Raw genomic sequence first — 25474 nt, 5'->3', positions numbered from 1 at the left:
TTCCCAAATATATTAGTTGTAATTGCCTTGCTGTATACCAGTTATTTCAGTAATTTAACAACTATATACTTTTGATATAACACAGTGATTAAGAATTGTTTCCTTTTCCAGTATTTTCCGTCGGTCATATTTCCTCACGAGGTTCCTTCCTACTCTGCTAAAGCCAAAAGTGGTAAGTCTCATCAACTTCAAATAATGTTGACACCAGACTTTGTGTCTAACTGTACCTTACTTTGTATTATATTGACATGGGATATGGGTCCAATATTTTCAATTCATCATCAAGTATGGGATTATACGTGCTTGCATTTTAAATGTGTGATATAATGTCCGATACAAGTAGTCCTGCAGCGAGCGTGTTTAAGTGTGCAAAGCTAGACAGCCAGTTAACATCTAAATGTCCTCCAATAAACACAGAAGGTTGATGGTTTTTTTATATTTTAGTCAAGTCATTTAGAAAAAGCTAAACATGCTAGGCTACAGGCTACCGATAAATATCGATAGCTGTATCATTTAACCAGTATCTTAATGTACCGAGCCAATTAGAATTGGCACCAAAAAGTACAGGCAATCTGAATGCATCCTTAATCGTCACACCCCTATATATTAGTGCTGTCAAAGGATGATTTTCTTTAATCATATTAATCACACTTTAGAATTTTGATTGTGTTTAACCACAATTAATTACATGCTTGTATAATTTATATTAACTTTTATATAAAAACAGTGTTGTGAAAGAAGTGCAATTTTATTATTAGAATGTCAGAGAGGGACTTTTTTGTAATGTTTTACTTGAATGCATGTTATTTATTTGTTTAAAACCTGCTAATAGTTGTATCTAAAGTCCACTCAGGGTTTATTTTGAAGTGAAATGTTGCTTTGCACTGAGGTATGCATTGATCTGATCACTGACCGTATAATAACGCACCTTTCGGTTAACCATCTACTGTTAAGCATGTGAGCTCAAAATAAATTGCATGAATAATTTGCATATCTACATGTTTAAAGCGATATGTTTTTGTGATTAATGGCATGCGTTATAGTGTGTTAACTTGACAGCCCTAATAAATATACTTACTGTATTCACTATCTTATCCCCAGAAAAATTTGGTTTTGTATTTTTACGTTGATTAATTTAAAAATGATTTCAGTGGAAAAAGCCATACATTTTCGATACCTTATCTTCACTAGGTTTGCGGGTTAGCTGGAGCCTATCCTAGCTGACTCCTGGCAAGAGGCGGGGCACATCCTCAACTTATTAAACTTATTTATTAACATGACAACATTAAAAATCATGCAAGTTATCGTTGACCTAAGACTTTTGCACACGAGTGCATTAGAGGTGGGGGAAATAATAGATTTTTAGATGCATCGCAATTCGGACATTAACTATCATAGAATCGATTAGTAAACATCAATAATCGACAATAGATTTATTTTTGTAAATAAAGTAATGCAGACCGTTCTAAAAATTGGCTGACTGCAGCGAGCCACCTCACCGAAAGATCCGACCAGCTCCTTTACTATCTGGCACTTATGGTCCAGTTTTGCACACATTTACATTAATTTGATAAATGTGGGAATTACTTTAATCGTTTCTTATTCCAAATGAATTGCTTTTTTGAAGTTGGAAGGGATGAACGCTTATTTAGTGAAACGAAAAGAAATGTAAAACGGCATCGATATACATAAGTTAAAGATGCATCAATAATCTGTTGTTAATCGAATTGTAGTTCCTGAACTGTACTCGAATCGTAATGTGCCCAAAGATTCCCACCTCTATAGTGCATACCATCACATTCTATAGCTTGAAGATAACTTCATCACTTTATTCGATTTTAAACGTTCTCCTTAGCTTACTAAATCATTGCTTGGCTACTTTACCCAATAATAAGCGTTGCTTACTTGTAATTTTGCATCATCAATTGTTCAGAAATTATATGGAATAATTATAGTAGAATAATGCGTATTTGACTTCAGATTTTATTTTTAGCTTCCTGTGAAAGCAGATGCTCAGATGAGTTTCATCGAGGCCCTAAAAAAGTGAGTAAAATGCTTTTCACATTTTTTTTTTTTACCACAATTTTATGAAATGTTTTGTAGTTTGTCAACATTCATAAATGTGTTAGCTCACCTGTGTTCCAACAGAAACTGTGCAGGCGGATCTAAACTAGGTGTAACAAACAACAGCATAAACAATGGCTTTCAACATGTGGACTGTATTCAGTTGATATTCATTAAATGTATCTACTCATAAAAATTAGCCTTTCTCCAAAATTCTATTTCCAAATTATGGAGTTGGTAACCTGAAAAGAAGAGTCCTAAATTCAACTGTTTCATTGAAAGGTTATTTCAACTTTTTACTGAACACTTTACAACCTGTCTCAAATTACAAAACACTGAGTGTTATACCACTAGACATTGATTGATCAGGCAGTCATTTTGTGAAAAACAACCTGGTGACTGGTTTAACCCCTTGCCTTTTTCCATAATGCCATCCCCCCTACGCGGTGTCTTTGGATGTTTTACGTCAATGGAAAGCTTATCATTGTGAGATTGACCTAATACACCATTTCATTAAACCTGGGCAATGTTGCATAACAATGAAACATCTTTTTTTCACAATATATTCTTCTGAAGGTAAAAAACACATTATTTCAAAGAGTAGTGTTAATATTTGTTCTATGGAACACCTTTTGAATGCCTGATAGTAACATTGGAACTCTGTGTAAAATATTACATGTTTGTAGATGAAAAAGGATTAGCTAAGGACTCTATTTATGAACCAAATTTGTTTCCAGTCCATATCTCCAAAGTATGGTAGTTATTTTGAAGGCACATTTCTGAAAAAAATATGTAAGCTAACTTAAAACAAATCCTTATTTTTCAGTGTATTAAAACTTGTTTTTGTCAGTGTCAGTAGTACTACTTAGATACTTAAAAATTCAGCTTGTTACCTTTCAAAAGAACTCAAAACCATGTTTCTACCCTAAATGATTCATTGACTGCTTTACTTTTACTTTGGATACTTTTTAGACACTTTAGCCGAACACAATTCTGGGATCTTAAGGAGTTAAGATGTGTGTCATGTTTTAGAAATAGCATTGATGATCTATGAGAAAATTGTACTATTTTTCTTTTCTATATTTAGGGCAAATAAGATTCCTGCTGCCCAATATTCAGCATATGTGGACTCCTGCCAGAGACTAAGACAGCAAGAGGGTGGGTATCTTTTTTTTTAAGTGTATTACTTCTTACAACACATTGGTGGATAAAAAAACAGTTAATTATAATTATGTAAATGCATTCCGTGAGTTAAAAAGTCGTGAATGTCTTGTTTGACATGGCAATTTCTCTTCTCTTTCTATACATACACATACTTTATGTAAGAACAGGGTTGTACTCTGAACTTAACATTTACACTCCCAGGGAATGCAGTGCATGTGGACAACCACGACCATCCTTTGCAGCTCCTAGAAGTTCAGCTGCAGGAGCTGGTGGAGCATGTTGTTGATGGAAGTGAAGGAGGTAGGTCCATCCTACTAAGCTAAGAACACCTTGTGGGACCGACAAAACTCAACAAACTCAACTCTCTCTGTGCAAAATACATGACAAAGATTACACACTAAGTAGCCCGACTTTTTCACTTTTATTTTTATTTGATATATAATGTCAATGCAAGGCTACGTTATATTTAATTTTCACTTCGCAAATGGCTAATTTAGAAAAAAACAAAAAAAACAAGCAATATGTTTGTGTTCTTCAAACATTCCCTATTGCTTGGATTTAAATGACTTCACGGCCGGCTCACATTCGTCTCATTAAATATGTGTGGTGGTCAAGCCAGCTCCTGTTCTCAATGGGTACTGGATGCCATTTAGCCTTTTTCGAAGAAAAATGCCCTATGTTTGCATTGTTTTCGGCTGTACAAACCGTTCAAATCGCGAAAAGGATAAATGTTTCTTCAGAGTTCCCAGGAAGGAATGTTGGCAGACCCGTCAGTGATCCTGTTCTGCTCCCTGTAATGTTTGTCTGCTCTTGAATGGGATTGTGCTGAAAATTTTAATTTCTCCTCGGGGATTAATGAAGTATTTCTGATTCTGATCTGAATATAGTATTTTACGAAAAACACCCCTGACCCCGAAATCCTGTCAAAGTACAGGCTCCGGTCTCCCTTTCATATCCAAAGTAATTGAAAGCAGTTGCCACCCACCTTCAGAACCACCTCAAACTCAACAACCTCTATGAAAAAATTATAGTCTGTTCCACAGCACTAAAACTGCACTACTGTCATCAGATGCGGGTTCTCCCTCGCTCCTCATCCTTGTGGACCTTTCTGCTGCATTTCACACTTTTGACCATGACATACTGCTCACATGGCCCTTAGTTGGTTCCAGTCATACCTAACAAACTGAACAGAATACTTCCTTAGTCACTCAAAATCAAAACCACAAATAGTTTCTAGTGGTGTCCCTCAGACTTGTCCAGGGTGTACCCCGCCTTCCACCCGAATACAGCTGAGATAGGCTCCAGCACCCCCCGCAACCCCGCAAGGGACCAGCGGTAGAACATTTGCAAAATAAAAAAACATTTTCACATTGTCCCTGTGGAGTATTGTCTGTAGAATTTTGAGAACAAAAATGTATTTATTCCATTTTGGAATAAGACTGGAACATTACAAAATGTGGAAAACGTGATGCGCTGTGAATGCTTTCTGGATTAACTGTCTATATAGCCTTTATTTAGCAAGAGCAAAAGCATTTGTATAAACAGAAAATGTACTAAAAGATGACTAATCGCAGATATTTGCTGCACAATAGTGAATTGTTCAATAAAAAGACAAATCCTCAAAATTACAACTTGCCTCATAATAGTACTTCATGCAGAATATTTCTATTGTTCAATGTTTCCCGTATCTTCCATCAGACATGTCAGCCCAATTGTCCAAGGTTTCTCACACTTTGGGCTTCATTTTTCCTGGTCTACCCACTGACGCCTTGGAAAAGGAAGTCATCCAACTTCAAACAGACACACCTCAGTTTTCAGATCTCCACATGAAGGTAATGTTAGTTTTCACGCAGTATGTTATTCATATGTGATTAACTGGTCTTCTGTCTTTCATATCTTCAGGTTGTCAATGTGATTCTCAGACGGTTTTGCCAGTGCATTTTAGATTCTTCCCAAGTGCTATCCCCTAATAAGTGAGAAAACTTTTTTTAAAGGCTTTTGTTGTTTTGTCAAGAAATTAATTTATGTCTTCTTGACTTTGACCAAATGTAGAGGGCATTAAATCAGGGGTGTCCGAAGTGAGTCCCAGGGGTCATTTGCAAGCCCTAGCTCGTTTTCTTATGGGCCTTTATGAGTCTTATTGTAGAAGTACAAATAAAAAATTAACAATGCTATGAGAAGAAGTTGAAATGTTGATACAAAGTGGGCCTTTGGAATATCTGAGCATTTGATCCAAGAGGAGAAGATTGCAAATTGACATGATATTTAAGGAGTATTTCATTAAAATAAACTTACCACTCTATGGTTCCATTAAAAAAAAAAAAAAAAACTTAGATTGAGCAGGATAGGACCCATAACTTGTTTTTTTGCCTGTCTTTATTTTATTTTAAATTAAATCCCAAAATTGGCTCAACATGCTTTTGATTTTTTGGTATGTGACTCTAGCTGAGGAAAGTGTGAACACCCCTGGGTTGGATTCCTTTTTGATTTTACAAATAACTTAATTTTTTTGTGCTGTTTATGTTTGTTTTTTAAGACAAATCCTGTGGGCTTCCAGGTTTGTGAGTGTATTCACTTGTAACATACAGCTCCTCTCCTGCCTTCTACACAGACTTTGGGATCTACTCCATAACCAGGTGTGCAAATGTCTGCTCATACACATTTTTATGACAAAAGAAGCCTAATTATTAGTAGTTATGTTCTAAAAATAACATAATTTAATAGAACAAGGTTTCTCACTAAAACAACCCATAGTGCAAGAACGATAAAAGAGAATTGGACAATATGATTGTGGATATTCAGGTGCCAAATCAAAGTCATGGTATATGTTGGCAAACGTTCTTCCATTTAGTCACGTACTGGAGAACAACCTATTGATTTATTGCATCTATCAAAAATTATGGTATTATGAGCATATGAAAAATGGATGGATTTATGTCAACATGTCTTGTACTATTGTCAACTTTATTTTTATCACAAAGCAGCATAACAGCCTTAAAACATGTACACAATTGTGACTTCCTGTTCATTGCAAAGAAACCTTCATAATAAAAGCATTAACATAGATTATAACACAGCGACAGACAAAATGTATACATTTATTTTTTTAAGATTAAATACACACATTTAGATTGTATGCCCACATGTTTTATTTTAGATTAAATGCACACATTTAGTCTTTATTTAGATTAATTGCACACATTTCTTTTTTAGATCAAATCACACATTTAGTCTTTATTTTTGATTAATTGCAAACATTTATTTTTTAGATAAAAAGCACACATTGGATTATATGCACATTTCTTTTTTAGATTAAATGTACACATATCTTTTTTAGATTATTTAGATTACATGCACACACTTGGATTATATGCACACATTTATTTTTATTTTTAGATTATATGCACACTTTTATTTTTTAAGATTTAGATCATATGCACAATTATTTTTAAAATTAAATGCACACATTTATTTTGTAGATTAAATGCACACATATCTTTATTTTTAGATTAAATGCACACATTTCCTTTTTTTTTTTAAATAAATGCAAACATTTAGATTATCCATCCATTTTCTACCGCTTGTCCCTTTCGGGATTAAATTAACACACTTATATTATATGCACGCATTTCTTTTTTGTAGATTAAATGAACACTTATTTTTTAGAATAAATGCACAAATGTACATTAAATGCACATGTACATTTTTTTTTTTAGATTATATGAACTCATTTTTTTTTTTAGATTAAATGAACACGTTTAGATTTTATGCACATGTTTTTTTTTTAAATCAAATGTAGATGTTACATTTTTAGTTCATATGCACACATTTAGATTACATGCACACATTTATTTTTGAGTTGAATGTACACCATTTCTTTTAGATTATATGCACACATTTAGATTAAATGGACACATTTCTTTATTTTTAGATTAAATGCACACATTTGGATATATGAACACATTTCTGTATTTTAGATTAAATACACACATTTAGATTATATGCACACATTTATTCTTTCTAGATTAAATATACACATTTCTATTTTTAGATGACATGCACACATTTAGATCATATGCACACATTTATTTTTTGTAGATTAAATGCACACTTTAATTTTTTTTTATTAAATGCCCAAATTTAGATTAAATGCACACATTTATTTTTTTTACATTATATGCACACATTTCTCTTTTTAGAATAAATGCACACATACATTTTTTTTTTTTAGATTATATGCATCCATCCACCCAGCCCTCTTTTTTTCACTTATTCCGGGTTGGGTTGCGGAGGCAGCAGCCTAAGCAGAAAAGCCTAAAATTCCCTCTCCCTGGTTTCTTCGTCCAGCTCTTCCCGGGGGATCCCAAACACCTTCCCAGTCCAACTGGGAGACAGAGGGTCTGATTTACTAAAGATTTACGTGCATTAAAACATGTGCAAACCTGATAACACATGCAAAGCTGATCTACTAAACATGTGCATTGCGTCTGTTATGTGAGCAGAATAAGGCGTGCCATCCATTTTGCATCTGTTTTCATTGATATTCAAAATACATGCTGATCATCAAAACCCCCACAATACTGGGAGGAGACAATGCAAATATAATTATACAGCATGCGCAATGTGATTTATCAACACTCATCACCGCTTTGCGATCACTATTTGCCGTTATATTTAACACGTGTCCGAAGGACGTGCAAACTGGTAGTTCCACACACGGCTGCAGGATCGGTGCTCGCGCTGCAAAAACAGACGAGAATCCTCCGACCTAAGTGTGTGTGTCAACATTTTGGTGGAGGGTCAGAAATTAAATTATTAGACATACTGTCTATTCAGAAATTTCATTTTATAATTTGTTGCTACTGGGTGACTTATAGGATTGAATAAAATGAATTCAATTGATGCGTTTTGGTGTCTGCTGGCGTTTTTTCTATGTCGTTTTTTTTTTTGTAGGAGGTATATTACCATAATATGCCTCCTACATGAAAATCCGTCTTTCATTAAACGTTTTCTTGCGAATGAGTAATTCCAGATGCACGAATGCGCTAGAGGTGCGACCCACAGCTTCGTACACGGAATGTGAAAGTGAAAGATAAGTGTCAGTGTGCATCCATCCATACATCCATCTTCTTCCGCTTATCCGAGGTCGGGTCGCGGGGGCAGCAGCCTAAGCAGTGAAGCCTATAGACTTCCCTCTTCCCAGCCACTTCTTCCAGCTCTTTATTATTATTTTATTTTAATTTTTTTTAAACACCCCCCCGGTCCGTGGGACACATTTTCAAGCGTTAACCGGTCCGCAGTTACAAAAAGGTTGGGGACCACTGCTCTACAGTATCAGTCTGATTAGTTGTTCTCCTGTTTCCAAAGGGCTCCTTGCTGAGTGGCCCACACTTGCTGGGTCTTGCAGCTTTTGCTGTCCACCTCCATGCTTCCACGTTGCAAAGTCCTTTAGTTCATCTGGCATCACTGTGCCCAGCCAAGCCAGTACCCATCTCAGAGGCCCTTAGCTCAGCGCTGGTGTGCAGCACACAAACTAATATGCTGTTTTGTGTCAGGTGAGGTTGAAATATTTTGCTGAGGTAAAATCAGATGTCAATACGTTGGTAATAAAGATTTTGCTTGTCAATTTGCAGATTCTGCATGGCTGCTGTGAGCTACGGGATCTGTAGAGGTGATTCGTTGACTCAGCCGCAGAAAGACTTGATTCCCAGCAGCTTCTACAAGAAGGTAGCAATGCCTCAGTTCTTAAAATTAGTTGTTTAAAAATATTATTGGCCTTATGTCACTTGTCTGGTGTATTTTGACAAATGGTCTGGCCGTCGACTCCCCAGGCTTAAGTTGCAGGTAGGTAGATAGTAATTTGATTTACTGTATTGAACATACTGTATATATCTAAGTCATTTGAAGTATATGACCCGCTTAATTTTAATTAATCCAGAGTGTAGGTGTAAGTGACAATTCTTATTGGTCTTGCTTGAACCTGATAGTTTAGGGAAGGTATAGGCGTGACAGTAGTTACGCACAAGACTGTCCTCACTGATGGTTTAACATAAATATTGGGGTGCAATACAGGTGAATAAAATACTCACACACGAAAAATATTTCTATCATGCATGTAAATAACAAATATTCACAACAGGATATACTCCAGCGACACTACACCTAAGCACTTACACTATCTTCAAAATAGGGATAAGGTTTCATCAATGCTTTTATGTTTGTTTTTGTGTGACCCGCCTCACAATACAGAGGTCTTGGGTTCAATCCTGGGCTCTGGATCTTTCTGTGTGGAGTTTGCATGTTCTCCCCGTGTCTGTGTGGGTTCCCTACGGGTACTCTGGCTTCCTCCAACCTCCAAATTGGCCCTAGTGAATGAATGTGAGTGTCAATGTTGTCTTTCTATCTGTGTTGGCCCTGTGATGAGGTGGCGACTTGTCCAGGGTAAAGTTAAAGTACCAATGATTGTCACACACACACTAGGTGTGGTGAAATTTGTCCTCTGCATTTGACCCATCCCCTTGTTCACCCCCTGGGAGGTTAGGAAAGCAGTGAGCAGCGAGCGGTAGCCACGCCCGGGAATCATTTTTGGTGATTTAACCCCCAATTCCAACCCTTGATGCTGAGTGCCAAGACGGGGTTTGAACGGTAGGTTTCACAACCTACCGATCTCAGGGCGGACACTCTAACCACTAGGCCACTGAGTAGGTAGTATACCCCGCCTTCCGCCCGACTGCAGCAGGGATAGGCTCCAGCACCCCACGCGACCCTGAAAGGGACAAGCAGTAGAAAATGGATGGGTGTGCGTGGCTTCATAGTTAAAGAGTGCGGGTATTAGACTAGCCTGCCTGTAGTCCAGACCTGTCTCCCGTTGAAAATGTGTGGCGCATTATGAAGCCTAAAATACCGCATCGGAGACCCCTGACTGTTGAACAACCTAAGCTGTACATCAAGCAAGAAGGGGAAAGAATTCCACCTGAAAAGCTTCAAAAGTTGGTCTCCTCAGTACTCAAACGTTTACTGAGTGTTGTTAAAAGGAAAGGCCATGTAACACAGTGGTAAAAATGCCCCTTTGCCAACTTTTTTGCAATGTGTTGCTGCCATTAAATTCTAAGTTAATGATTATTTGCAAAAAAAAAAATTAAGTTTCTGAGTTTGAACATTAAATATCTTGTCTTTGCAGTCTATTCAATTGAATATAAGTTGAAAAGGATTTGCAAATCATTGTATTCTGTTTTTATTTACCATTTACACAACGTGCCAACTTCACTGGTTTTGGGTTTTGTATATATTTATGTATTTCTATATATATATATATATGTATATATATATATATATATATATATATATATATATATATATATATTAGGGCTGTCAAAGTTAATGTGTTAACGAATGTGATTAATTGAAAATTTTTATCGCGATAATATAAAGGGAAAAATATTCATCACAGTGTTAGTTTTTAGCGCAAGAAGGTTGACGAAGCATTGCACAGGCAGTGATCACGTCACACGCCAGTGTGATGATAGATACAGCAATGTGCTCTGCGCCCTTCAAAACAAGTTCCAACAGAACTTTAGATACAACTGAGGTAATTAGTTAGTATTGCAGTGACAAACATTAAAGGTCTACTGAAACCCACTACTACCGACCACGCAGTTTGATAGTTTATATATCAATGATGAAATCTTAACATTGCAACACATGCCAATACGGCCGGGTTAGATTAGTAAAGTGCATATTTAAATTTCCCGCAAAATATTCTGCTGAAAACAACTCGGTATGATGACGTTTGCGCGTGACGTCACGGATTGTGCGGACATATTGGGACACCATTGTGGCCAGCTATTAAGTCGTCTGTTTTTATCGCAAAATTCCACAGTATTCTGGACATCTGTGTTGGTGAATCTTTTGCAATTTGTTTAATGAACAATGAAGACAGCAAAGAAGAAAGCTGTAGGTGGGATCGGTGTATTAGCGGCTGGCTGCAGCAACACAACCAGGAAGACTTTGAGTTGGATAGCAGACGCGCTACCGTGAGTACAGCTTTGGCTTCCAAACATTTGATCGCTTGCCCGTACGTGCGTGCCGCTATGTGCATGTCACGTACGTAACTTTGGGGAAATATATGTGCTGTATGAACTTTACGGAGGTGAAGGGTACTTTGGGCTGTGGGATTGAGTGTGTTGTGCGGGTGTTTGAGTTGTATTGGTGGGTTATATGGACGGGAGGGGGGAGGTGTTTGTAATGCGGATTAATTTGTGGCATATTAAATATAAGCCTGGTTGTGTTGTGGCTAATAGAGTATATATATGTCTTGTGTTTATTTACTGTTTTAGTCATTCCCAGCTGAATATCAGGTCCCACCCGCCTCTCACAGCATCTTCCCTATCTGAATAGCTTCCACTGCCCTCTAATCCTTCACTCTCACTTTCCTCATCCACAAATCTTTCATCCTCGCTCAAATTAATGGGGTAATCGTCGCTTTCTCGGTCCAAATCGCTCTCGCTGCTGGTGGGAATGATTGTAAACAATGTGCAGATGTGAGGCGCTCCACAACCTGTGACGTCACGCTACTTCCGGTACAGGCAAGGCTTTTTTATCAGCGACCAAAAGTTGCGAACTTTATCGTCGATGTTCTCTACTAAATCCTTTCAGCAAAAATATGGCAATATCGCGAAATGATCAAGTATGACACATAGAATGGACCTGCTATCCCCTATTAAATAAGAACATTTCATTTCAGTAGGCCTTTAAATGTGTGTTTCTCTGTGTATATATATATATATACACTACCGTTCAAAAGTTTGGGGTCACCCAAACAATTTTGTGGAATATCCTTCATTTCTAAGAACAAGAATAGACTGTCGCGTTTCAGATGAAAGTTCTCTTTTTCTGGCCATTTTGAGCGTTTAATTGACCCCACAAATGTGATGCTCTAGAAACTCAATCTGCTCAAAGGAAGGTCAGTTTTGTAGCTTCTGTAACGAGCTAAACTGTTTTCAGATGTGTGAACATGATTGCACAAGGGTTTTCTAATCATCAATTAGCCTTCTGAGCCAATGAGCAAACACATTGTACCATTAGAACACTGGAGTGATAGTTGCTGGAAATGGGCCTCTATACACCTATGTAGATATTGCACCAAACAACAGACATTTGCAGCTAGAATAGTCATTTACCACATTAACAATGTATAGAGTGTACTTCTTTAAAGTTAAGACTAGTTTAAAGTTATCTTCATTGAAAAATAAGGACATTTTAATGTGACCCCAAACTTTTGAACGGTGGTGTGTATATATATATATACACACATATACAGTACATACATATATGGAAATAATGACATAATTGCAAATTTCACACTTTATTTTCTCACATGGAACACAAATGATAAAGTTTTATGAACACCTCTGTGCTTTTCAAATTTTAGGTCACATACAAAGGAGAAAAACTTGCCTGAAAACTAAATATTTAGACGCAAACATTGGTTAATTTGAAACATTTGCTATTCTCATGCAAAGTACAGTTTTAAATTGTACTCTAAACAATTAAATAGGTTTATACTACTATACTTACTGTCACCAAGTTTTGAGGCATTCGGACTACAAATTGCATTTGTATCCAAATATTGGGTATTTTCTTAAGCAAATATTATTTATTCATGCAAAAAATAACTGGTGATTGATCATGATTAATCACAGTTCAAGAGTTTGAATAAATCAGATTTTAAAAAATTGTCACTTGACAGCCCTAAAATGTATATATGTGTATATATATATATATATATATATATATATATATATATATATATATATATATATATATATATATATATATATATATATATATATATATATATATATATATATATATATATATATATATATATATATATATATATATATATATATTACACATGTGTGTGTGTTTGCATGTATAATAATGATGTTATAATTGCAAAAAAACACTTTATTTTCTCACATGAAACACAATTGATAAGGTTTTATGAAAACCACTGTGCCTTTCCAATTTTAGACCACATACATATATATATATGGAGAAAAACTTGCCTGAAAACAAAATATTTTAGAAGCAAATTCGAAACATTTGCTATTGAGTTTTAAATTCTAATCTAAACAATAAAAAAGGTTAATAACATTATAAGAGTGACCTTTAATCGAATTTAGGTAACTGGGCATGAAACAACATGCAACAAATGAAAATGCACTTCGCGCTGAATGCTTGCATGAGTGCATATAGCTCTGGTATGAGCTGCTCTTTGCCTTGTAGTCTCTTGTTCAGAGTGTTGAGGTGATCAGTGAGATCAACTAAAAATGCCAGGTCTGCCAACTATGAAGGGTCACTGAGCTCATCCACACTCTGTCCTTTTTAAAAAAAAAACATGTCCCCATGTGACCTCAGGGATTAAAACCGTGCCAGCACACTTCAGAATGGTAGAGCAGATCCCCATCCATCCATTTCCTTGTCCCGATTGGGGTCGTGGGGGGTGCTGGAGCTTATCCTAGATGCATTTGGGTGGACGGCGGGGTACACCCTTGACAAGTTGCCACCTCATCACAGATAGACAACATTCACACTATTCAGTGTTTATAGCAGAGAGGAAGGCTTGAAATTTTCTGTGCTAGAGCACTCTTGCCCGAATTATGTTGACAGTTTTCACCACTGTGTTCATCACATTGCCAAGATGCACTTTCTTGGCACAGAGGGCTTCTTGATGGATGATGCAGTGCATTTTGAAAGCGGCACCTTCACTCAACTTCACCTTGGCGCACATCATAGATGCCATTCTTCTGCACTCTCCTCTCATTGCTGGATCCCCATCGGTTGTAATTCCACACAACTTGTTCCATTGAAGTCCAGCTTGGTCAATTACATTTGACACTGCTTCAAAAATGTCATTACCGATTGTTGTCCCCCTTTAGACTCTGAACATCAAGCAGTTCTTCCGTAATGCAAAAGTTGTCATCAACTTCCATCCAACAAATCAGCAGTTGTGCAGTGTCTGTGGCATCTGTGCTCTCATTAGATGCAATTGAGTAAGAATCAAAAGCACAAGCTTTATCTGACACTTGATGTAATACATTAGCCGCCGAATCTTCAATTCGCCGCACAACTGTATTTCTAGACACGCTGACATTGTTGAAATTGTGCATTTTCTCCGGGCACGTTATTACCACGACTTTCGTGAGACTTTGATGAAGTTCCCATCTGAGAAAGGTTGTCCGTGTGTGGCAATTAGTTGAGCCACCTCATAACTGCCTAATGTTGCATTTTGTTGAGCACAGTTTGCACGAAGACAAACTGTTGCTGCGTTAGCAAATTAGATGCCAATTGCTTAACCTTTGCTTCCAGCTCAACACCAGTGTAGGACGTGAAGGTCTGATGTTTTGTGTCATAATGTCCTCTTACATTGTAATTTTTCATCACGGCCACACCTTCATTGCAAATTAAACAAACGCACTTGTTTTTAATGAAAAAGTAATGATTTGTCCACCGGGTCTGAAATTGTCTGAACTCACTTGCAATCTTACATCTTTTTAGCTCCGCTATTTTCGTTAGAGTGAACAATTAAGTGTTAATGGCTTCTAATCAATAAAGTTGCTATGATATGAATCACTTCTGTGGGAGATGCTCTCCATAATAGTTCCATCTAGTGTTTAAACTAGGAAGTACAGAACAATTAATTACAATACATGTTTGTGCAGGCCAAAGTCCATCTAGTTTTAGACTTTGACGCGGGCCATTTGAAAAGGGTTGGCGAGTTGCATTTGCCCGCGAGCTGTAGTTTGGTCACCCCTAATTTAGAATAGAATAGAAGAGAAAGTACTTTATTGATCCCTAGGGGAAATTCTGCACCACAGTTCGCTCACAATAGACCATAATAAAAATAAATAATATACATCCATCCATTTTCTACCGCTTATTCCCTTTGGGGTCGCAGGGGGCGCTGGAGCCTATCTCCGCTACAATTGGGCGGAAGGTGGGGTACACCCTGGACAAGTCGCCAATATATTATATATAAAATATATAATATATGAATAATATATATATTATACATATATTCTACATTTAAGTTCAGTAATTAAGACCCTCTGCTAGTTTCTGCTACCTTTTAAAGCCTTTCATGCGTGTATCCACAACGCTAACATTATATTTGTACACCTTGCTAGCTTCAGTACCTTATCCCAAGACTGTTACCTGAAGCTAGAAGGACTGCTGGAAGTAAAGAGGCTGGAATTCAGGAGACGGACAGTTTTGGGTTGTGGAGCAATGCCAAAGACAGCAGCAGCCATTGGAAAAAGACAGCCTGGTGTCTTTGGAGACATCCTGCTTTCAATCAGCTACTACAAGCACCCCAATATCAGGTAGGACACATTCCAAATGTTCTTAATTGGTGTTTTTAAACTTCTGTCAAGATTTGATGGCACTGATTTGAACTAAGACAATGTTAACACCAACACAAATATTTTTAAAAGGTTTTTAGTTTTCCCTCACCTCTTTGTGTTTAACCTACTACAGTCTCAGTGCATCGTTAATTCTAAATGACCATTTAGTACTGTTATGACCCAGTGTAATGCTGTGTATGCTTGACTTATTGTTTGTAAAAACAGCACCATATGGTTGTCCGATTTGATCATTGCCTGTATTCCGTTTGTTAGTGTTACTTCCCTGTTACTTGCTTTGAACCGTAAGTAGATTGCACAGGCAGCATCTTCTACATGGTCTTCTCAATTCATCTCTTGCTCAAGCAACATCTGTAAGTGTGTTAAGTTCACAATATAATGTATATTTAACTTGACCTGTTGCATGTTTGATGTCCCCAGTATTGCTTGGTTTTAAATGACGTCACGTCCGGCTCACGTCCCGCTCAATAAATATGCGTGGTGGTCAAGCCAGCATCTGTTCTCAGTGGGGAATAACCTTTAGCCTGTCTTTAAGAAAAATGCCCTTTTGACTGTATGAACCGTTCAAATCGGAAAAAGGATAAGCATTTCGTCAGAATTCCACGAAAGGTAATCAAGAAGGGCAGAAGAGTGCAAGATTTCTTAAAACGACGCCAAAAAAGTAGCACGCGCTCCAGTCCAAGGGAGCAGAGTCCAAGAGTTTGCAGTGATCACGTCGTTAAAGGTTTGTTTGATATACTTTTAACGTTCAGTGTTTCCCATTGAAGTATTATCTTGATATTATTTATATTTCTTAAAACAAATTTTTGCTATGAATGTTTTGAAATACACAAACTTGGTGAATCTAAATAAAAGAAAGCAAATGTGAGCAAAACCTAAAAGAGTTAAGCTTTTACCAAAGGCAGCAATCATAAATGAAGCTTTCAGCACATCCACAACTTTGACATCTATAGTTATGTTTCGATAAAGACGGGGAAAAACATGCATACTCGTAAACAGCGCGTGCAATGGCAACAACAAACTCGGCGATGGATGCAAAGTTAAATCGTAAAATGCAACTTTACTTAAGCAAACATTATGCATAATTATCTGGCAGTCTTGATACCAATTTCCTTGACCGAGCCACACACAAGTTGCAGACCTCCATGCTTTTCCAAGTTGTAATCTGTTTTGTAGTGTAGAATGATGTCTGGAGCACGAGATAGTTCGACATGTCTGGGAACGCGGCCGACGGATAATCCTAGATATCATTTGAAAAATATTTTTTTAATAAAGTATAGCGATATATTCCATTGCTTAGTTAGATTTTTTTTTGCTTGTATCTGCTTTTTGCAGGAAGATCTAGGCCCCTTGTGTACTCAGATAGTTCGCTTGCTGCTTGCTACCCAACAGCAATCTTGGCTTGGCTGACCACCACTGTTTTTCACTTCCGGGAAGAAGTCACGTCACGGAATACAAGCAATTGTTCTATGCATATTTTGTACGTGCTAATTGCTAGATAGCTAAACTAACATCACAACCATTTGGCCTTAGCATAGAGCAGTGGTTCTCAACCTTTTTTCAGTGATGTACCCCCTGTGAACATTTTTTTAATTAAAGTACCCCCTAATCAGAGCAAAGCATTTTTGGTTGAAAAAAAAGAGATAAAAAAGTAAAATACAGCACTATGTCATCAGTTTCTGATTTATTAAATTGTTAACAGTGCAAAATATTGCTCATTTGTTTGTGGTCTTTCTTGAACTATTTGAAAAAAAAGATATAAAAATAACTAAAAACTTGTTGAAAATGTGATTCAATTATAAATAAAGATTTCTACACATAGAAGTAATCATCAACTTAAAGTGCCCTCTTTGGGTATTGTAATAGAGATCAATCTGGATTCATGAACTTAATTCTAAACATTTCTTCACAAAAAAAGAAATCTTTAACATCAATATTTATGGAACATGTCCACAACAAATCTAGCTGTCAACACTGAATATTGCATTGTTGCATTTCTTTTCACAGTTCTTTTTGACAGACATTTTTAAAAAATCGCACGTACCCGTTGGCATACCTTCAAGTACCCCCAGGGGTACGCGTACCCCCATTTGAGAACCACTGACCTAGAGTGGCATTTTCTTTGTATGTTTTTAGTTTCACAAAATCCTCAGTAAACTCCTGAAACCTTCTTCGCTGTGGAGTTATTTAGTGTTTAGCTGATTGTAGGGCTTGGCGATATGGACCAATACTGATATCCTGGCATTTTTTGTCCTGGTGTGGATGGCTATTGTTTTTAAACGCTGCATTGGCGAAAATATTTGTGTTGTTGGTTATTCAATTTGTATTGCATTGGTAATATAACCTCCCACTTCACCCTCCACCCCCTTTTTATGTGCAGTTATTCTTCACAGAATGGCTGGCAAATGAATCCCAAGTGGAAAGAAGTAAAGATGCGTTGACTGACTCAGAACGGTAATACAGAGGCTGACACACATTGCATATGCACAACATACCCACAGACTAGGTCTAAGTCTACTTGTGTGTGTGTTAGACTGGAGTACCACCAGTGGGCATGTCTGCACCTTTATCTAACTGCTCCAGATAATGAGGGTGGCTGTGGAGGAAGCATGAAAAGTCTTTTCTTTCATCTCTTCCATGCCATCATGGACCAGCAGTCCAGGTTAGTGTGTTGCTCAGCAGTACAAAATTGATCTCTAAACTCTGACCTAGCTTGCATTGGCGTGTACCGAATTAGGTACTTTAATGAGTACCGACCGAATTCCGTCTGTACTACTGCATACTGAGTTACGTAAAATTAAAATGTAGCATATTTTGATACCTTTTGTTGCAAGCATGTGATATCACATCCGGTTGCAGACTTGGGACCAACTCAAACACTTAAAGGACAAACAAGCAATGTTGTAATTTTTTATGCCAACAAGGCAAGCATGCCTGATAGAAAGCACTCAAAAGCAAGGCTCCACTTTTTAAAATGCGCTAGCTAAATGGTAATTTACATTTGATATGTCATATTAGGGTTGTCAAAAGTATCAATACTTTGATACCAACGTGCAAAAATTACATCAATACCAGCTTTTTTTAAGTATCGTCAGCACCAAAGACTGTCCAACACGTTTTCGTCGGCAAGCTATGTCGATTCTTGGCATGTGAGAACTGAGCAGTCTGCACTGAAGAAGAAGCCTGCTATCCTAAAAATATGAGCCCGTGTTTCCCATATATTTATTTATTTGTGTCATCCTACAACAAATTTGGTGCTTTTGATTCTTCCTCGCTAATTAAGAAATGATAATAGAACTTTGGTAGTATGCATTGTAACTTGCATTGTATGCCTTACAACACATCTAATTTACACCTGCCTCGCCAGAGAAAGACATAGCAGAAGAGCTCTGCTTTGCTACTTTACCAACACAAAAAAAAAAAGTGAAACGAGGAGGAAGTGACAGAGTGGAGTGTGTTATACCTCATGCATTTATTTACTAAATAAATACAAGCGGTCATGAAAAGCGAAGTATTTGCTGCGTGAGTGAGAGCAGCGATCCGCCGCCACAAACCTGGAGTATGCTTTATATGTGAAACACCTGCAGAAAACCTCCACAAAGTAGCTACACAATTTTAACACTTCTATAAGTGCTAAGAAGACACAGCTTAGAGACACTCTTACATCGTTTGGCAACAATTTGTCTTCCTGGTGAAATAAGTAAACCAGTGGTGTTCAAACTGTGGCCTGGGTGCCATTTGCAGAACACAGTTCTTGTTTATGGGTCCATGGCACTTTGTAGAAATAAAATGAACAAAAAAAAACATGGAAAAATAGATCAAACCAGCATAACATAATGAAAAAAGGCTAAAATGTTGACACTAATAAGGAATAAAATACATTCACAAACAGAACCACAAAGTCCATGACTTTGTGGTTTGTTTGTGAATTTGTCTTAAAATGTATGTTTAAGCCTTTTTATTAGTTTATTTCATTACAAATTACACAATGCCACACTACCACCTTATGAAATAATATTAATACAAAATATTGTTTTTTTAATATACAATACTTGAAAGCTCCATGCCACTGCTGTTGTTTTTAGAAGGTACAATAGTTGACTATTGTGGTTATTTATGATATTTACAAGCACAGTCTGGAAGGTTGTAGAACACTGCTGTTATTTTTTAATGTATAGTTTTTCTGATACTACAATTTAAATTTTTTGCAAAAACTGTTGAAGAACAGTGATCTTAAATATTTGACACTTTGAAACACTTTTCAATAAAGTAGTAAATTTAAAAGACCATTTTCTACCGCTTGTCCCTCTCAAGGTGTTGGAGATTATCCCAGCTGCACTCGAGCAGAAGGGGGAGTATAATGGGTTCAGATTTTAATTTTAATTTTATTGTGATATCAAATAAGTATTGAAAATTCTCATATATCGGTACCGACTGCTGAAATTCTGGTATCGTGGCGATCTTATGCCATTACTGATTAGCATTAGTGATTTTACATGCCAATTTCAACATCTCCAAATTTGGTAATGAAAACTACAACTAAGATGCACAATACAATCAAACAGCTGGTATGTAAAAAGTACATAATTACTGTTTGTAGGAATCAACAAAAGAAAAGACTGGCATATTCATCTTAATGGCAAAGACTATTTCCTTACTAGAGCAACATATTTAGGACAGACTGAAATGAATGTATGTTTGTATATTGTATCAAATGATACTCAGAGGTGTAAGAAAGCAAAATATAATAACTGGACACCACAGTTATTATTATCAGCACACTGTTAAATGTTGCATTTTAAAAATGTGATGTCATTATTAAACACATTTACATTTATTATCACATAAACACTAAATACCTAAAATTGGTACCGTTGAGTGCCTGTATAGATTCCAAATTACGGGGAATTGGTACCGTACCTGTTCAAATGTGAATAGTACAAATCCCTTGTTGTCAAGCTGAGATGGACCACAATCCCTGTTTATTCTGTTCTAGGGTGTACCCCACCTCACCCAGTTAGTCATAGGAATGACACCTAAAGCCAGCATTCACACTCACATTGGCACCAAAGGACACTTTACATGCTCTTTTATGACTGGGAGGACCCTGAATCATCTTGCAAAAGCCTAGCTGAGCATCAAATACATAACTTGTTGCTGTTTGCCAGCCGTGGTTAGAACTAGGGCTGGGCGATATGGCCTTTTTTTAATATCTCAATATTTTTAGGCCATATCGCGATACACGATATATATCTCAATATTTTGCCTTAGCCTTGAATGAACACTTGATACATATAATCACAGCAGTATGATGATTCTATGTGTCTACATTAAAACATTCTTGTTCATACTGCATTAATATATGCTCATTTTAAACTTTCATGCAGAGAGGGAAATCACAACTAAGTCAATTTACCAAAACTGTATTTATTAAACAGTTATTAAGCAGTGGCACGTGACAGTATGTGACGTACTGTATGTAAGAAGGTGCGCTTGTTCTAAGTCTCTGTGAGAAGGAGAGACAGGAAACAGTGAGAAATGCATGCAGTTTAATGCCCCGCAGCTAAAAGCAACTGCCTGAGAACGTATACTGGTACTCGAATATCACGATATAGTCATTTTCTATATCGCACAGAGACAAACCCGCGATATATCGAGTATATCGATATACGCCCAGCCCTAGTTATAACTTTGTTTCACTTTTGTTATTTTCTGTTCCTGTGATGTTTTCTGATTACCTTTTTAATGCTTATTGGATGGCTTTATCACACATTTGCAACTCTTTCACCCTTGTCATGTTCACAGTGAGAAGAGTAAAAAAGATCACACAATCTCACAGAGAGGAACCTGTCTTCCAGACATCATCTGCATATTACAGGTGACCAATTATAATCTTCTTACAATACTACTTAGCAACCACATATAAAAGTAAATTGTAACGCGTCCATGGGGAGAAACTCATCATATCCTGGTCCACCTTATTTTTCTTATTACTAAAAGCTTAAGTCGACGTCGACATACATGGTCAACATACAGTACATGGTCAACATAAGGGGTAATCTCTTTGAAAAATTGTTCCATTTATGTCGACATGTGTTGTAGTACAGAGGTATCTCGGTTTTGTTACGCCACACTATTCATATGCTTTGGTTTACGTAAAATGTGATGTTAAATTTGATGTTAAAATTGTTTTCTGCATGTTAAAATGTCATTATTTTCTATAAAATATGTTTTGTCTTCATATTTTTGGCTGTCGAACAGATTAAATGGATTTACATTATTTCTTATTAGAAAACAATGCTTGGGTTTTCGTCTAACCTTGACAGATGATAAACAAAAAATCGAGGTACCACTGTGATCTTGACTTTATTATAAGCAACGTGAAACCACAGCAACATCACTACTTCTTAATTCCACAACACTAAAAGTAAAACATGCACACAGTGACTTTCTATTTAGTGAAAAGTGAACTATAAAATAAAAAATAAGCGGTATTAACTAGAGATGTCATCAAAAGTATGGGATTATATTGGATTATGGTTTATGGTGTAAATTTATTTTGAACATGCATACAGTTAAAATATGTCTCATTACATGTCCAAAGAGGAGTAGAAGTAGTCTGCTGACGGTGGTTGCCTCTTTAGCCACTTGCAGAACTTTTAACATGTATATTTCAACAATTTCGTACCTTGTGCCGATCAGAGCTCAATTGGATGTGTCAACCTTTCAAACGAGATTACTCTGGTTTTTATGTAAAATGTTCGATGATATCTCAGTTAGAAGAAGTCCTACACCTCGACTCCTTAAATAATAAAAATAATGAATTATATAGCGCATACATATATAGCGCTTTTGTAGACACTCAAAGCGCTTTACAGTGATAATGAGAAGCCATCATTCATTCACTCCACATTCACAACCTATGTTTCGTAGTCACAGATGCCCTCGGGTAGACTGACGGAAATGTGGCTGTCAATTTGCGCCTGCAGCCTCTCCGACCACCACTTAACATTAATTCATAATTCATGGGAGCAAGGTGGGTGAAGTGTATTTCCCCCCCCAAAAAAACATGCAACTTGTGCAAAGCTGGACAGCCAGTGAACATCTAAACGTCCTCCAATAAGCACACAAGGTTGGTCTTTTCCAGTCAAGGCATTTACAAAAGGTAAGCATGGAAAGCTATAGGCTACTAAAAGCTAGAAGCTTCTCTACACACAATATAGCACACAAGCTAGATATACAGTATGTAATAAGTCTCCCACCTCCAAAGACATGCACCTGGGGATAGGTTGATTGGCAACACTAAATTTGCCCTAATGTGTGAATGTGAGTGTGAATGTTGTCTGTCTATCTGTGTTGGCCTTGTGATGAGGTGGCGACTTGTCCAGGGTGTACCCCGCCTTCCGCCCGAATGCAGCTGAGATAGGCTCCAGCGACCCCAAAAGGGACAAGCGGTAGAAAATGGATGGATGGATGGATCCTTCATTGAACAATATTACAGTCTAAAACAGCACATTTGACAATTTAAACAAATATCAAACAATTATACAACTCCAGACCAAAACAATATGAAACCGCCAGTCTTGCAAGATGTTCATTCAGTTGTTTAATTTTGGTATAAAAAAGAATAAGATAACAAACATGACACTAAATCATAATCATTCCAAATGGCAACTTTTAGCTTTTGGAAACACTAAAATAAATAATTAAAATAAATTGTGCTAGTCAGTAACAGTAAAAATTTTAGAACAATCCTGGGGGGAAAAAATTATGAAAAACAAAATACACCCAAACCCACCATTAGCGCTTTTTTGCACCATCTCTGGCTTTTATAACAGCTTGCAGTCCCTTACGCATGAACTTAATGAGTGAAAACCACTACTCTTCATCAATCCTACTCCAACTTTCTCTGATTGCTGTTGTCAGATAAGCTTTGCAGGTTGGAGTCTTGTCATGTACCATTTTCTTCAATTTCCACCACAGATTTTCAATTGGATTGAGATCCAGACAATTTGCAGGCCATGACATTGACTTATACATCTTTCTGCAAGGAAAGATTTTCCAGTTTTTGCTCTATGGCAAGATGCATTATCATCTTGAAAAGTGATTTAATCATCTCAAACATATTTTTTATTGATAGAAGAGTGTCCAAAATGCCAATGTAAACTTGTGCATGTACTGAATGAAAGTCATCCACTATGCTGACAACTGCGTTAAAAAAAATTGTTAGCAAAATGCGTCTCTCTAAAATTGTTATGTTGACAAAATTGTGTAAAAAAATCAAGTGCTGAAAAATTTTGTGCTGAAAAATTTGCTGCTTCAAAACGCAATACCCACTTCCTGTAAATTAAAAGCAAAGCAATCACTCCTGTCTCAGAACCAGCCGTGGTGTCATGTCATGTTTGAAGTCACGTGACATGGGTCTTACAAAGAGGAAGGTTATGCAGCACTACACGCCACAGGTGTGCTTGAGTCCCTTGTTATGAACACTTTAAACAGTGGAGGTTGCTGTGCATTAGTGTGTGTCCTCCTTGACAACAAGGGCATGTGCTTTTTATCGCTTGTAATCCTGTGGCAAAGCTTCCAAAGTGAGGTTTTGTCTCCAGAGAGTTTACTGTGGTGGTTCTCTGAATGATAATTTGTGCCTTTTTGTGTATTATTTCCTTTGATGACATATTTGTTTACATTTTGTTGTGACCTCCTTAACCTTAATTGGATTAAGGAGGCTGGGTCTTTGTTTCTTGAATGGCACACTTTTGACTCTTGAAGGAATTTGATGTGGATTGAATATGTATACACAACATGATGACAAGAAATATGAATACTATAACAAAAGGAAGTAATAAGATGAACTATAATAGCAATACTGCTGGTTGTCTCCACAAGCTGGATAGTGTGTACCACGGTGCACTGAGATTTATCACCAACTGCGCTCCCCTTACTCACCATTGCGTATTATACTCAATGGTTAACTGGACATCGTTATGTGCTCGACGCCTCAATCATTGGTATGTTTTCATCTACAAAACCATTCTGGGTATCACTCCATCTTATCTGTCTTGTCTTTTAACAAAGAAACAAGGAAGTCACAATCTTCGTTCAATGAATGTTCTGCAATTTGTCGTCCCCAAAGTAAGAACTGAACTGGGCAAGAAAGCATTTAGGTTTTCAGCAGCGAAGGCTTGGAATAACCTACAATTGAATATTAAACTTCAAACCCTTGTTACGTTGAATGAGTTTAAAGCTTCTGTGAAAGGACTGCAGTCTACCTTGTCTGTATGTACATGTGTTATGTGAGCAAGTTTTAATGTCGTAAATGTGATGTTTTATTTATTTGTTTACTGTTTTTAATGTAACCTTGCTGCTGCCCTCTTGGCCAGGTCTCCCTTGGAAAAGAGATCTTTGATCTCAATGGGATTTTATCTGGTTAAATAAAGGCTAATAATAATAAGCAAACTAAAGCGGTCAACAAATAGTATGGCACTCCAAACATATCCTCTTCTCTATTCTCACTCACAAGTGTATGTGTGTGGTTTGTATGTGTATGACTAATTGTGACCTACAAATCCTGAAACCAAAAGACACACGCACACACACACTACTCCTCAAACTTCTAATCCTGGCCTACAACATGTATGAAATCTTAAATGTCATTGTAGTCAAAACATACAAGTAAATTATCACAGCTGTTCCGTAAGATAAGAGTGTAAAATATGTGAAAAATCCAAGGATGTTAAAAAATAATTGCACAAAGGCAGTAAAAGCATGTCAACAAACAACCATCGATTACTATTAGCTATTTTCTTAATGTCTCTGAACAA

At 36.9% G+C, this 25474-nt stretch overlaps 1 protein-coding gene across 3 annotated transcripts in view; it reads left to right on the top strand.

Annotated features, from left to right (window-relative positions):
- Positions 1 to 25474, top strand: part of LOC133630716 (Fanconi anemia group A protein) — a 77021-nt gene that overhangs the window by 31926 nt on the left and 19621 nt on the right. For 2 of the 3 annotated variants that reach the window (XM_062022395.1, XM_062022394.1), the window contains 13 exons: positions 112 to 172; positions 1994 to 2043; positions 3152 to 3222; positions 3430 to 3528; positions 4927 to 5060; positions 5131 to 5201; positions 5765 to 5864; positions 8596 to 8783; positions 8862 to 8955; positions 15420 to 15614; positions 18034 to 18107; positions 18187 to 18315; positions 21459 to 21531. In XM_062022395.1, the coding sequence (XP_061878379.1) occupies positions 112 to 172; positions 1994 to 2043; positions 3152 to 3222; positions 3430 to 3528; positions 4927 to 5060; positions 5131 to 5201; positions 5765 to 5864; positions 8596 to 8783; positions 8862 to 8955; positions 15420 to 15614; positions 18034 to 18107; positions 18187 to 18315; positions 21459 to 21531 (1339 nt within the window). The remainder of the gene's footprint in view (positions 1 to 111; positions 173 to 1993; positions 2044 to 3151; positions 3223 to 3429; positions 3529 to 4926; positions 5061 to 5130; positions 5202 to 5764; positions 5865 to 8595; positions 8784 to 8861; positions 8956 to 15419; positions 15615 to 18033; positions 18108 to 18186; positions 18316 to 21458; positions 21532 to 25474) is intronic. The other variant, XM_062022396.1, reaches the window with a different exon arrangement.

The sequence above is a fragment of the Entelurus aequoreus genome, linkage group LG16 (genome assembly GCF_033978785.1).
Source record: "Entelurus aequoreus isolate RoL-2023_Sb linkage group LG16, RoL_Eaeq_v1.1, whole genome shotgun sequence".
NCBI classification, from domain to species: domain Eukaryota; kingdom Metazoa; phylum Chordata; class Actinopteri; order Syngnathiformes; family Syngnathidae; genus Entelurus; species Entelurus aequoreus.
The sequence above is the reverse complement of the archived record's forward strand: the minus strand, read 5'-3'. Positions and strand labels throughout refer to the sequence as shown.